General features: G+C 39.9%; 1 protein-coding gene across 6 annotated transcripts in view; it reads right to left on the minus strand.

The window, feature by feature from the left end:
• Positions 1–8,711: 8,711 nt before the first annotated feature.
• Positions 8,712–13,954, minus strand: part of ZNF143 (zinc finger protein 143) — a 54,882-nt gene continuing 49,639 nt past the window's right edge. For 5 of the 6 annotated variants that reach the window (XM_067749940.1, XM_067749939.1, XM_067749938.1 and 2 more), the window contains 2 exons: positions 10,552–10,698; positions 8,712–9,705 (listed from right to left, as the gene is read on the minus strand). In XM_067749940.1, coding sequence (XP_067606041.1) covers positions 9,622–9,705; positions 10,552–10,698 — 231 coding nt within the window. In that variant the 3' untranslated portion in view covers positions 8,712–9,621. Of the gene's footprint in view, positions 9,706–10,551; positions 10,699–11,714; positions 11,820–13,954 lie in introns of those variants that run through there. The other variant, XM_067749944.1, reaches the window with a different exon arrangement.

Genomic DNA, 13,954 nt, shown 5'->3' on the forward strand with positions numbered 1-13,954 from the left:
GTGGCTTCTCTTGTTGCGGAGCACAGGCTCTAGGTGCGCAGGCTTCAGTAGCTGTGGCACGAGGGCTCAGTAGTTGTGGCACATGGGGTTAGTTGCTCCACGGCATGTGGGATCTTCCCAGACCAGGGATCAAACCCGTGTCCCCCGGCAGGCGATTCTTAACCACTGTGCCACCAGGGAAGTCCTCAAATACTTATAATATATGCAGCACATAAATATATGTGCATATTCTCATTAACATAAGCCATGAACTTTTGAATGAAAAGTCCTTCAGAACTAGGACCTAATTTTTCACAGTGATGTAAAGTCTCTAGGAATGTTTGTTAAGACTAGCCAGATTTTACCCAAAGCTGAATCATTTCCAGATTATGTTTTTGATTCTGGAGAAATAATAACTTTTTCTAAAGAAGAGCCTACTCTGATAGATATCTAATTTTTTTAAAAATCCATGTTGGTCAAATCTGTTTTTCACTTAAAAACCAAATAATATACTAAAAAAGTTAAACTGTCTTTCTTCATCTTGCTTAATATCTTTACCTATCTCCTTCTGCTGGTTCTCCCAGCAAACCTCATCTCACTTCAACCCAGCTCTGTTACGAACTGCTGGTTGGCCCCAGGAATCCAGTTCTCAGGCTAGAATGTGGTAACTCCTACCGCTGCTCCTGTTTGACTTCTCACATATAGATTAGATTTCTCTCCTTTGTCACTTGCCTTAATACCCTCTGATGGATGACACTGTTTGACCATTTCACCACATGTTCATCAGCTTACTCTGATACAGAATAATCAAATCCAGTTCCTCCTTAGTTGTTCAATGGATTAAATGTGAGACTAGCATTGTCCCTTACGAATAGTGTTCAATAAATGTTATGTGTGCTTTTACTTATAACAGTGTTATTCGAGAATATTCATACTTGTTAATGGCTTTATACTCAGTAAATGCAACATGTGATTCCTGGTGTCACCAAAATAAGTTTGCTTAACGTGGATCAACAGTTAAAGGCTGTGTACAACCAGCAAGGATAATCAAATCAGAACAGAGATAGTATTGATAAGAACTTGAGAAGTATAGCTAGGGAAGAGTGACCAGTTGAAAGCTTGTATTTTAATGAAATGAGCATAATTTATTTTCATGCCTAATGACTCTTTAAGGATTACTAACATACTATTTTCATTTATCCTTCTGACATTTATATAAGATCAAGGGAAGATTCCATTACATGCAATTATATAGATTATGTACAAAAACTTTGAGGATCTAAGATTCTCATTCAGTTTTGTTTTTTTTTTTTTTTTTTTTTTTTTTTTTTTGCTGTACGCGGGCCTCTCACTGTTGTGGCCTCTCCCGTTACAGAGCACAGGCTCCGGACGCGCAGGCTCAGCCGCTCCGCGGCATGTGGGATCTTCCCGGACCAGGGCACGAACCCGCGTCCCCTGCATCGGCAGGCAGACTCTCAACCACTGTGCCACCGGGGAAGCCCTCTCATTCAGTTTTTTCTTGAGGGCTTCAACACTGAGAGACCGTGCCGGGGTGCTTGACAGTTGTGTCTGTACATACACAAAACCTTGGCTATAACCAGTTTTGTTAGTGAAAGAAGCCTTCAGGCCTGCCCCCAGTTATCTCAGCCTTTACACAGGCCCCCCTAATCTTCAACGACTTGATAGTCCACTGCAATCAGTAAGGCCTGTGGCAAGAATACTACTTTAAGACTTTTCCCAAGAGAAAATACTGACCACTGGCCATATTATTTCTAGATAAGAGAGGAGTTCTCAACCCACATTTAAAATTACAGCTCTGTGAGGCAGTTAGCCAAAACATCATGCTTCCTATTTGCTATTTTAGAACTTCTTTTTACTGGAATGGAACGAAGTAGCCCCATTTTCTCCAATATTTCTTGCAAAGGGCTGCTTTTCTCTCTATTCTTCATGAGTTTCAATAACTGAAAAGGTCACTTCACAGAAATGTTATAAACAGGAGGAATCAGTAAGTGAGTGCCCAACAGAATGCCGGTGCTAAATACACAATCGGGTAATTGATTAATTGCCTCTCCTGGGTTAGTGACATACACAGGAAATGACCCGGATGACCACGAGTTGTCTGCTGGCCACACTGTGATTATCTAAACCAGCTTTGTTCAGATTACTGCCACACAAAAGATGTGATGACTCCTCTCCAGTGAGACAAGGGGCCCAGTCTCAGTAGGAGAGGGAAAGGAGATAAGGCAGACATCCCATGCTGGTCTTTTGTGAAGCAACAGGAGTGTGTTTGGGTATTGCTATGTTTTGATGACTCAGTGGTGAGTCAGTTTTAAAGTTCTGTAAAAGGCCTTGTTCAGCTCAGACAGGATTGAGAGATGAGCTCATCCAGTAGCTAGTTGGGTAGAGAGTACGCAGCAGTGTGGGATACGATCAGCTGATTGGTGGTATAAATATGTACGTGGAAAAAAACAATGCAAAAATCAACTCTACCTGGCATCTTCTATTGAGTGCGTGCCATGTTCAAGCACCATCCATATCCTACCCACTGCCCCTACTTTTTATACAGGTCAGCATATGGGAAATGTCCTAAGTGCCACAAAAAGCTGGAGTGCTTTAAAGGGAGCTGGGAAGGCTATAGTGCCAGCTGTATGGTAGGCACCGAGCCAGATGCTTTACATATTTATCTTACTTAATCTTTATAGGAACCCTCCAAGAGGTATTTTTATTCACATTTTACGGATGAAGAAAATGAAACCCAGATACGTTAAATGCCTGTATCACACAGTCATAGAGCCAGCATTACTGAGACTGTATTACTACTGACTTAAAGAATAGCTCTTTCTACCCTGTCAGGAATGGGGTAAGGTGAGGGTGAGAACTCACTGGGAGACTTGATGAAGACAGTGTCACAGGAACCAGCCATGGGCCAGGCTAGTTGTGCAGTGTGCTGCTAGAGTCTGGACTGCAGGGCACACTTCCTGTACGGCGTGATTGAGGGGAGTGGGAATCAGAGACAGTCAGACTTGGCACCTCTACCTTTTTGTTATACCATAAAATCCACATGTATTTTAAATTCTAAAATCAAGAGGAAAGATTATAGGGGCTTCCCTGGTGGCGCAGTGGTTGAGAGTCCGCCTGCCGATGCAGGGGACGCGGGTTCGTGCCCCGGTCCGGGAGGATCCCACATGCCGCGGAGCGGCTGGGCCCGTGAGCCATGGCCGCTGAGCCTGCGCGTCCGGAGCCTGTGCTGCGCGACGGGAGAGGCCACAACAGTGAGAGGCCCGCGTACCGCAAAAAAAAAAAAAAAAAGAGGAAAGATTATAAAGACTGATACTATGCTGTGTTGCAGAGGGTTTGGAGAAATGCATTCTTGTCTGCTATGGGGGTGGGTGTAAATTGGTACCACTTTTAAGAGATTGTTTTGTTATTATTTTTTAAAAATTAATTATTTTTGGCTGGGTTGGGTCTTCGTTGCTGTGCGCGGGCTTTCTCTAGTTGTGGCAAGGGGGGGCTACTCTTGGTTGCGTTGTGTGGGCTTCTCATTGCGGTGGCTTCTCTTGTTGTGGAGCACAGGCTCTAGGCACGCGGGCTTCAGTAGTTGTGGCACACGGGCTCAGCAGTTGTGGCTCGCGGGCTCTAGAGCGCAGGCTCAGTAGTTGTGGCACACAGGTTTAGTCCCTCCGTGGCATGTGGGATCTTCCTGGACTAGGGCTCGAACCCGTGTCCCCTGCATTGCTAGGTGGATTTTTAACCACTGCACCACCAGGGAAGTCCCTAAAAGATTGTTTTGAATATTTCTGTTACAATTTAAATATTTATAATTTTTGACTCAGCAATGCTAGTAAACATTTCTACAGGTTTGCAAACATATATAAAAGAATGTTTATCGTTGTATTAATTCATTCAGTAAATACTTAATGAGATTCCCCTGTGGGCTTGGCACCCTTCTGGGCACTAGGAACACAGCAGTGAAACAAACCAAAGTCCTTACTTTCATAAAACTTTGAGGCCTCTGGTGGAGACAGACAATATATAATTAAACAAAGGTACAAAAAATATCAAGTAGTGATAAGTGCTATAAAAGAAAAAGGGAGGTGTCAGGGATTAAGAAGTGGTAGAGGGTTGGAGGGAGGTGCTATTTTAAATAGGATGATCTAGGAAGGCCTTTCTGAGGAGGTGGCATTTGAGCAGGAATCTGAATGAAGTGAGGGAATCAGCCAAATGGAGATTTGGAGGAATTGTGTTGTAGGCATTGTTTAAAATACCAAAAATTGGAAGCCACCCGAATGTCCATTAAATAATAAGTAACCACAGTTTGCATAATAATGAGATAGAGCTATATGTACAAAATGAAAAGATATCTAAGATACGAAAAAAAGGTTGCAAAACTGTATAATGATTCGATTTTTAAAAATTAACCTAGAGTAAATATATTTACCACAGCGAAGACATTTGGAGAAATATACAAAATTATCAAAAAATCTCACTTCCAAAATGCCTAGGTACCAACTAAAGAGAGAGCCAAGAGAAAGGCCGAATCATTGCTCTAAAACAGGATGGGGAAGGTGGAATATGGCACAAGTCCTAGAGACCCATACCCTGCCTTTTCTGACACACTAGAGCTCTCCTCTCTTTCTGGTCACTGATGCCCTATCCCTCCTTCCCTTTCCTCGCTTCCCCACCTCCCTATCTCCCTCCCCTGGCTTTGCTCTTGGGAAAGGAGCCTGTGCTTCTGTTTTCTTAGCCTGGTTACTTCATCTGGACTGGTCTTCCTGCAGGTCTGTTCTCTGGCTGCAGTCTGTGGTGAGGTGCTGATAAGGAAGGGGCTTCCAGGAGCCCTCTGATTTATTACAGTCTCACTTTTAAACACAGAATAAGAGGCTTTGTCCCTGGTTACCAGCGTCAGAATCTTAGCTGAGCCAGGAGCTCAGTTTGGGACGTAGGATTGCTCACACACGCTCCTGACAATTCTGACTGGATCACCTGCCTTGCCTTCAAGGCTCTTGAAGCAGCCCAGCTTTCTGTTTGATGCCTACCCCAACTCCCACCCACCACTACCAAGCTCTGCTGATTTCCAGGGCCCTGTGTGTCTGTGTGCTTGTAAACCAGTGGTTAGAAACAACAAGAGCACAGAAAAATGGCGAGGATGAAATAAAGACACAAAACATGTTCTGTGCTCCTGGATTACTTCTAACAATTTTTCAGTTGATTATTTTGGATTTCTACGTAGGCAATCATATAATTGATAATTCTGTCCTTCTTCCTGGTATTTATGACTCTTACTTTGTTCTGTTGTCTAATTGCATTAGCTAGCACTTCCAGAACAACATTAAATAAGAGGAGAGGTGTTCAATGGCTGGTTAGCTCAGTTGGTTAGAACATGGTGCTAATTATAGGAGAGGTAGAGAGCATTCCTGTCTTGCTCCTGACTTCAATGGGGATATTAAGAATAATATTGGAGGGCTTCCCTGGTGGCGCAGTGGTTGAGAATCTGCCTGCCAATGCAGGGGACACAGGTTTGAGCCCTGATCTGGGAAGATCCCACATGCCGCGGAGCAACTGGGCCCGTGAGCCACAACTACTGAGCCTGCGCATCTGGAGCCTGTGCTCCGCAGCAGGAGAGGCTGTGACAGTGAGAGGCCCGTGCACCGCGATGAAGAGTGGCTCCCGCTCGCCGCAACTAGAGAAAGCCCTTGCACAGAAACGAAGACCCAACGCAGCCAAATAAATAAATAAATAAATTTTATTAAAAAAACATAATAATAATATTGGAAAAAAAGAATAATATTGGTTAATAAGATGCGATTATGTGTATATGTGCATGTGGACATGATTTATATCTGTTATATTAGGGAAGTATTCTTTTCCTTTTGTCAGAATATTTATGAGGAATGAATATTCAATTCTATCACATTTTAGCATTTCTCTTCATTATTCTGCTTTTTCCTCTTTTTAATTATTTATGTGGTGAATTAGATGATAGATTTTCCTTCTATTATGCCACTCTATTCTTCCTGAAATAAACTGTAGTCATTTTCAGAACATACTGCAAAATTATGTTCATGTATTTCATTTAGTCATTTTGCATCTATATTTATAAATGGAACTGGTCCATAGTTTTTCTGTTGTACAATCTTTATAGGACTTTGGTTTCATGAAACACTGGAATGTTTGCTTCTTTCTCTGTGCTTTAGAGCAGCTTTAATAGTATGAGAATGATTGATTATGTGAAAGTCTGAAAGATGTTGCTCTTAATGTGTCTAGGTTCAGATTTTTTTTTTGAGGTATTGCTTTTGATAGCTTTTGTCCATGGTTATTTATCTGTTTAGATTTTCTTCTGTCTTTGAGTCCCTGTTGGTAATTTATATTTCCTTGAGTATTATCCATTTCATTCAGATTTTAAATTGTAATAGCATAGGACTGAGCAAAGTTTTCACTTGTATTTCTCATCATTTCCTCTGTACCCATAGTTATAAGCCCTTTCTCATTGTATATTTGTTTTGTCTTTTTTTTTTATCATGTTAGCTAGTGGTTTATCAGTTTTACTGTTTGCTTTCCTCCCACCCCAAAGAACTAGATCTTAGATTTATTAATCAGTTGTTTTCTGATATTGAAATAATTCATTTTGCTTTTATCTCTATTAATTCCTTCCTTTTGCTTTCTTTAAATTTTGCTTTGCTGTGACTTTTTTTTCCCCTTCTAATTTCCTGCATTGTCTGCTTTGTTAATGAACTTTTATTTTTTCTTATTCAGCAGTAAAAGTGTTTAAGGTCATGAATTCTCTTGTGAATACAACTTTGGCTGCATTCCATAAGTAATGTTTCATTGACTTTTTTTTTTTTTTTTTTTTTGCGTTACGCGGGCCTCTCACTGTTGTGGCCTCTCCCGCTGCGGAGCACAGGCTCCGGACGCTCAGGCTCAGAGGCCATGGCTCATGGGCCCAGCCGCTCCACGGCACGTGGGATCCTCCCGGACTGGGGCACGAACCCGTGTCCCCTGCATTGGCAGGCGGACTCCCAACCACTGCGCCACCAGGGAAGCCCAACTGACTTATTTTTAAAATAATCTATAATTCAACTTTTTTAAACTTCATGTTGAGGTATATACATACAGAAGAGCAAACATATCAAAATATGTACACTTTGGTGAATATTCACAAATTCAACACTCAGATTAAGATATAGAACATTACAGCTACATAGTTTACAGGGTCCAATGAGAAATGAAAATGCAATGTTCCAGTTTTATTAAGAACTTTAAGATGGTGACAGCAGAGCATTAAACCACCAGTGGGGCCTTTCTAAGTGCAGGGCCCTATGGACATGCCCATGATGCTAGTGCTTCAACTTCCCTCTGGGCTTTCTTCTCACCCCCAGCTCCCCTCCCTACCAATAGTATCCACTGTCCTGACTTCAGATAATGAGAGTAGTTTGGCCCGCACTCTTAGGTCCAGCTTCCTTTGCTGAACATTATATTTATGAGGATCATTCATACTTTTACATGCAGTTGAAGATCATACATTCTCATTGCTGTGTACTTACAACTAGTCTATAATTTAGTTTTGGTCTGTCACCGATTGAAGAGTTGTTTAGGAAAACTTCAAATTTTTCCTAGTGATTGAGTGCATTAGACTAAGTTCTAACTTCCTAGTCTCAGAGGTGGAGCTAGAAACGGGCTCTTCTTCCTCCGAATGAGCAAGTCCTTAGTCAGAAAACATATAGTATGAATAAGGAACAGTCAGCTTCGGAATAAAAAGCTCCTCCTCGGGCTTCCCTGGTGGTGCAGTGGTTGAGAGTCCGCCTGCCGATGCAGGGGACACGGGTTCGTGCCCTGGTCCGGGAGGATCCCACATGCTGCGGAGCGGCTGGGCCCGTGAGCCATGGCCGCTGAGCCTGCGAGGCCACAACAGTGAGAGGCCCGCGTACCGCAAAAAAAAAAAAAAAGAATGGAGACTGAGACGGTGGGTGACTGAGACCTTTTCTAATGTTATCTATCTATGAAGAGCTTTGAAGGGAAAGCAGCCAATCCCCCCGCCCAACCCTGAAGGGTTTCCCATTTCAAATGACTAAATCATGACCCTTTTTAGCAAGACTTCAAAGAACCTGATCAAAGATAACATTTATATTAAATAAAACAGCACATTTTTTCCTTTTTACTGTAAGGCTTGAAATGAAAAACAGCCACGTTTCAGCTCCCTGGCAAACAAAGCATGGTGAACAACAGCAAAGAAGTGATTGTTGCAGGACAACCCTCACACACCCCCCCCCCTTTTTTTGGACCTTGGTAGACCCCACACTGATTTTCCAACATTAGAGATGGTTTTTCAGGTGCTCAGGTCATTGGGCAATCGAGATCACCAAAGCTCATCTTGAAAATCTCTGCCACAGGTTATCATCTGAGAAGGCAGTTGTGGTGTGGTGAAAAAACACCCTGGACTTGGGAGTCAGAAAGTCTGGATTCTTAAGTCTTTGCCCTGCCTCACCACAGCTGTAAGGCCTGGGTAGACACTTAACCTCTTTGGACCTTCAGCTTCCTATGTACAAACAGGAGTAGTAAATCCCACATAGCTCACAAAATTGTTATGAGTAGATAAAAATGTATGGAAAAGTACTTATTTTGTGCTTGATACACAATATACTCTCAATATATGTGTTGTATTTTATTATGTTTGTGATATTTTCTACAACACTTCCCCCCACCTCCATACCAATTTAATGAAACAAATATAAAGGTAACATTTAAAAAATTGCTGTATTCAAAATTAATAATAAACTTTAGGGTAAATAAGCTTTAAAACAAAAGTACATAAGCAAAAATAAATAATTTACACCAACCCACTAACCTAATTTTCAGAGTAAAGCCATTTCCAATTACAGCACTATTATCCCGGGCTCCAGCCTGTGGTCAAACTTTGATAGTTTATTATTTTTAAAAAACAGTAACAAGAAACTGAACGCTAAGGAAAATCTTTTAACAAAACCAAAGTACTGGATTTAACTTTTTAATTTTAAATAACCAAACTTTGTAATTTTATATATAATCCAATGTAATGCTAATACAATTAGCACTTCAGCTTGAAGAGCTGTTAGTTAACAGGGATGGAAAACTATAATGAATAGTCTTCAAACCGTAAGATACAAATAAAAATGGACAAGTATACAGTAGAACAAAAACTGCAGACACTCTACTAGCTGAGGGAAATATGTGAAGGCTTTACATCCTTTATTATCCATGATGGCTTTTGGAATTATGATTGTTTGATGTATAGAACCTTTGACATTTTAGATACAGCCTTTCATTTTTCACAGTAAGTTAAAAGTCCATCATAAGTCTCCATAAGACTTCACTGGTCTTGCATGTAGACTCTAGGATTTTGCAATCTGATAAAAGAGTAACATAAAAATTTACTGTATTACCCTAACTTCATACTTCCTTGTACACAATGAATCAGTTTGGGAAATCTTTTCCAAGGGTTATATACACAAAAGTGTCAAGAATAAATTGTTCTCCACTCTTGCATAAAAATGTGTACAGTGTTTCAGGAATGAAAAATTTCTAATTTTCCTGGGCCCGGGCTTCATGGATCTCTGCTGCCTGAAGATGATAGGCTCCTCTTCCTTTATTGCTCCATTGTTCTGAGGATTAATCATCCAACCCTGGCGTTTCTCCTTGTTGGATCCTGGATGCTATTCTGATGGCTTCTTCCAGAGATGGCTGTTCTCCAAGCTGAAACAGGAACATACACAAAACCACAGTCAAGATGCCAAAGAAATATAACATACCAGAAGTAAAATTTCTCTCTGTAACTCTGACACCTGGGCTTGTTAAGGTACTACTGCTGATCCACAAAACATAAAAACAAATTCCTGCTGGGGATGCAGTTTCTTTATTTAGGATTTTGATAAACCTTCACGCATGCAAGGAACAAAAGATGCTCATCTTTTCCAGTGGAGATAGAGAGCTTCCTGAGCCTTTAGCTTTTATGCCCATAAACTAAATTAAAACCAATAGCTGACATTTTCCTGAGTATGTTCTAACCCTTTTCCAAGTAAATACATTTAAAAAAAAATCTTCCCAAGGAAAGGTAATCTACACCTAGCATTCTAGATTCTCTGCCTGAATGCAGTGACTTCCCAGAGAATATGTTCTTCACAGTCTTCTGACATTTCCCACCATAAAATACAGCTGTGCAGTGATTCTCAGAGGACTAACTTGGGGTCTATGTTTACAGGAGGTTCATTTTCAAGGAATAACTCTTAAGTGCTTTATAGAATCCTGCCTAATTAGACTTTTATTCTGAGAGTAAAGATAGCTGGCCAGGTACACACAGGTATATATATATACCAGGAGCTTTATTTTTCTTGTCATAAATTCCCCTAGAATATACAAGGATGGTAGAAAACAAAGTTTTAGTCTGAGTCTACTTCAAATGCAGCAATTTCCTTAATGTGGCTAAGTAATACAGATGATTCTGTGCCCTGCCTCTGTGAAGGTTACGCATAAAGCAGAGAGTACAAGGCTGAGAGCTGAGCAGCACTGCTGTCAATGGAGGACAGTTGCCATTGTACCCACCTGAACTGCAATCTGGGTGCCGTTGGATGTTGCCACTAAGGTCAAAGGTCTGGTTTCTGTGGTTACTAAGTGATGGCTATGCTGTTGGTGCCCCATTTCTGATGATGCAGTATGGAATGCTGCCAAGTCCTGAGCCACAATTGCAACCTTAAAAAATACACAGAAAAATTAAAACTATGATTTAAATAGGTTAAAATCCATTTAACACAGGGACTGTCTTCAAATTCAAAAGGCAAACCTCCCTTCTGACCATACACTTGTAGAAGCCTAAAGCTGGAAAAGACCTTACATATTGTCTATTCTGGACTCTTTTTTTTTTTTGGCTGTGCCACGCAGCTTGTGGGATTTTAGTTCCCTGACCGGGGATTGAACTCGGGCCCTTGGCAGTGAGAAGCAGCAGTCCTAACCACTGGACCACAAGGGAATTCCCATGGACTCCTCTTTTTTATTTGAACAAGTTGAGGCTCAGATAGACGGGACGTATCTAAGGTTATAAAGTGAGCCAATGGCAAAACAGGGTAGAGGACACTGAAAAAGTGGATTCGCTATGTCAGGCTCCATTAACCAGGAGAGACATGACTGTGCATAGATTCTATTATCCCTAAGAGGCTGCCTGGGAGATTACACATGTGGACTAATTCACACCTCATATGTCTATTTATTCCCGAGTTTGGATCATTGGTAGATATACTATTTTCTCCTGTTTATCTGTTGCATTTAAAATTAGATTTCCATAAAAAAATTAAAAATTAAAAAAATAAAAAGCAATTAAAAATTTTAAAAATAAAAAATAAGACAAAAGAATTAAAAATAAAGTTAGATTTCCATTGGGAATTCCCTGGCGGTCCAGTGGTTAGGACTCGGTGCTTTCACTGCCAAGGGCCCAGTTTCGATCCCTGGTCAGGGAACTAAGATCCCAGCAAGCTGCATGGTGCTGCCAAAAAAAACAACAAAAAAAAGATTTCCATTAACTAGGAAAACAAAGTACCAGTACCATTACTGACAAAATAGCAACTATCTTTTTTTTGGGGGCGGGGCTCACCATGGCCTGAGGGATCTTAGTTCTGACCAGGGATCGAACCCATGACCCCTGCAGTGGAAGCACAGAGTCCTAACCACTGGACCGCCAGGGAATTTGAAGCAACACATCTTGTTATACTCACTTCCTCTTTTAGATTCCATGGAATCTTTCCATCTTGTTCCTGAAGCATCTAGTCAAAGTGGTTAAAAGTGCTTTTGTGGCTCTTAAACCACAAATATAGATTTTGCTATGTGGATAACAAAGAAAATGGCATCAATTACTTCTGTTATATATTTAAGAATTTTGTCCAGCCAAACTCAGAGAAAGAATAAGTTAAAAACTGAAACTACTATTTTACTTGGCCATTAATCCATTAAAAATGCTAGATTTTAGAGCTAATAGATATTCAGCTTGGATCAATTCCAGTAATGTTCCATAGTCCAGCAACAAATTTCAGTATGGCAGTGGGGGAATAGCTTATATTGGACTAACCCTTCCTGCAGATAAAAATCATAAAGTGTGGAAAAAAATATAAAAAAGCAACCATTTGAAGGCAGTGGTGAATGATGAAAAGCAGGCAGGAAATGGAGGGGATTCTTAAAAGAAGAGAACCACACTGGGTCACATCTATGTTTAAATAGCTTTTCCACTGAGGGCACTCACCAGTCTGAGCAGCACAGGGCAACTTAAGCTATCAGAGATAATGGAGTCTATGGCTGCCAGAATGGCTATGTATTGAGAGGCATATCCTAGAAAGGAGAAAACCAGAGGGAAAGGGGCTCCCAAACCTGTGTATAAACTCCCCTCAATTCTTTAAGACCTCAGAACTGCAAACATGTTGGGGGGGTTCCAATAAATCTGGTAGAAAGCAGCAGCTAGAAGGCTGAAAAGCTGAGAAGAGATTTCAGCGATACCACAGGACAGACAGGATTTAGAACTTCAATCCCACCAAGTTAGAAGGGTTTGGAAAATACCTCAGGCTTTCCATTGAAACCCTAAGAGCCACACTTTAGGAGTAAAGATTGTATCCCAGGACTGAAGATTCACCCTGAGACTAAATGGCAAAACTAAAACAGAACTACTTTAATAAAGTATAAAACCCAGCCTCTACAAGTAACTTAACTACCTGACAAAGCAAAATGAACATTCTTCAGAGAAAGATAACAAAATTAAGAATCTCTATAATGTATCATCCATAATGTTCAGAATACAATAAAAAAATTACAACACATAAGAAGAGGAAAATGTAACCCAGAGTCAAGAGAAAATGAAGTCAGTAGAAACAGACCACGAGATGACCAAAACGTTAGAATTAGTAAACAGGGACTTTAACACAGTTATTATAAATATGTTAAAAGGTTTATGGAATGCATACAAGAGGAAATCTCAGTAAATAAATGAAAACTATAAAAAAAAGTAAATTCTACAATCAAAAATGAGAATATCTAAAATTATCTGAATGGGCCTAATAGAAGATGATGATGTCAAAAGAAAAGGTCAGTGAACTCTAAGATCAATAGGAATTATCCATCTGAAGAACCAAGAAAAAAAGATTAAAAAAAAAAAGAATGGCTCCCCAGCAACTTGTGGGACAATACCAAGTTAATATACATATAATTAGAGACCGAGAAGGAAAAGAGAAACAGAATGAGGCAGAATAAAATCTTTTGATGAAATTATGGCCAGACTTTTCCTAAATCTGGTAAAAAACAAATACCCTACAAAATATTATATAATGTTTTATAATATTATATATATTGTCTTATAATTATATAAAAGAAACCTAGTAGATAAATACAAAGAAAATCACACCATAATCACATTGCTAAAAAAATCTAGAAAATAGCCAGAGAAAAACTGATATATTATATACAGGGGAACAATGATATGAAGATGGCAGATTTCTCATCAGAAACAATGAAGGACAGAGACAATTTAAAGTGCTGAAAGAAAAAAATTAACTGCCAACCAAAAATTCCATATCTAGCAAAAATATCCTTCAAAACAAAAATGTTTCAAAAAGAAGGGTGAAATAATATATTTTCAAATAAACAAAAACAGAATTTGTCACTGTAGATCTGCACTACAAATAATGCTGAAGCATATCCTTCAGGCCAAAGGGATGATTCCATATGGAAACTCAAATGTACAGAAAGGAATAAAAGGCACTGGAAATGATAAATTAGTGGGTAAGTATAAAATATTATGTTTCCTGTCGTCCTATAACTTACTTAAAAGATTAACTGTTTAATGCTAAAATATAATGTTGCATTGCCGGGGTTATAACATGTAAATGTAAAATATATTACAGCAGCACAAAGAGTAGGGGCATGAATGAAAATATACTGTTGCAAGGTTCTTAGATTTTATGTAAAGTAGTAC

The sequence above is a fragment of the Pseudorca crassidens genome, chromosome 9 (assembly GCF_039906515.1).
Source record: "Pseudorca crassidens isolate mPseCra1 chromosome 9, mPseCra1.hap1, whole genome shotgun sequence".
NCBI lineage: Eukaryota > Metazoa > Chordata > Mammalia > Artiodactyla > Delphinidae > Pseudorca > Pseudorca crassidens.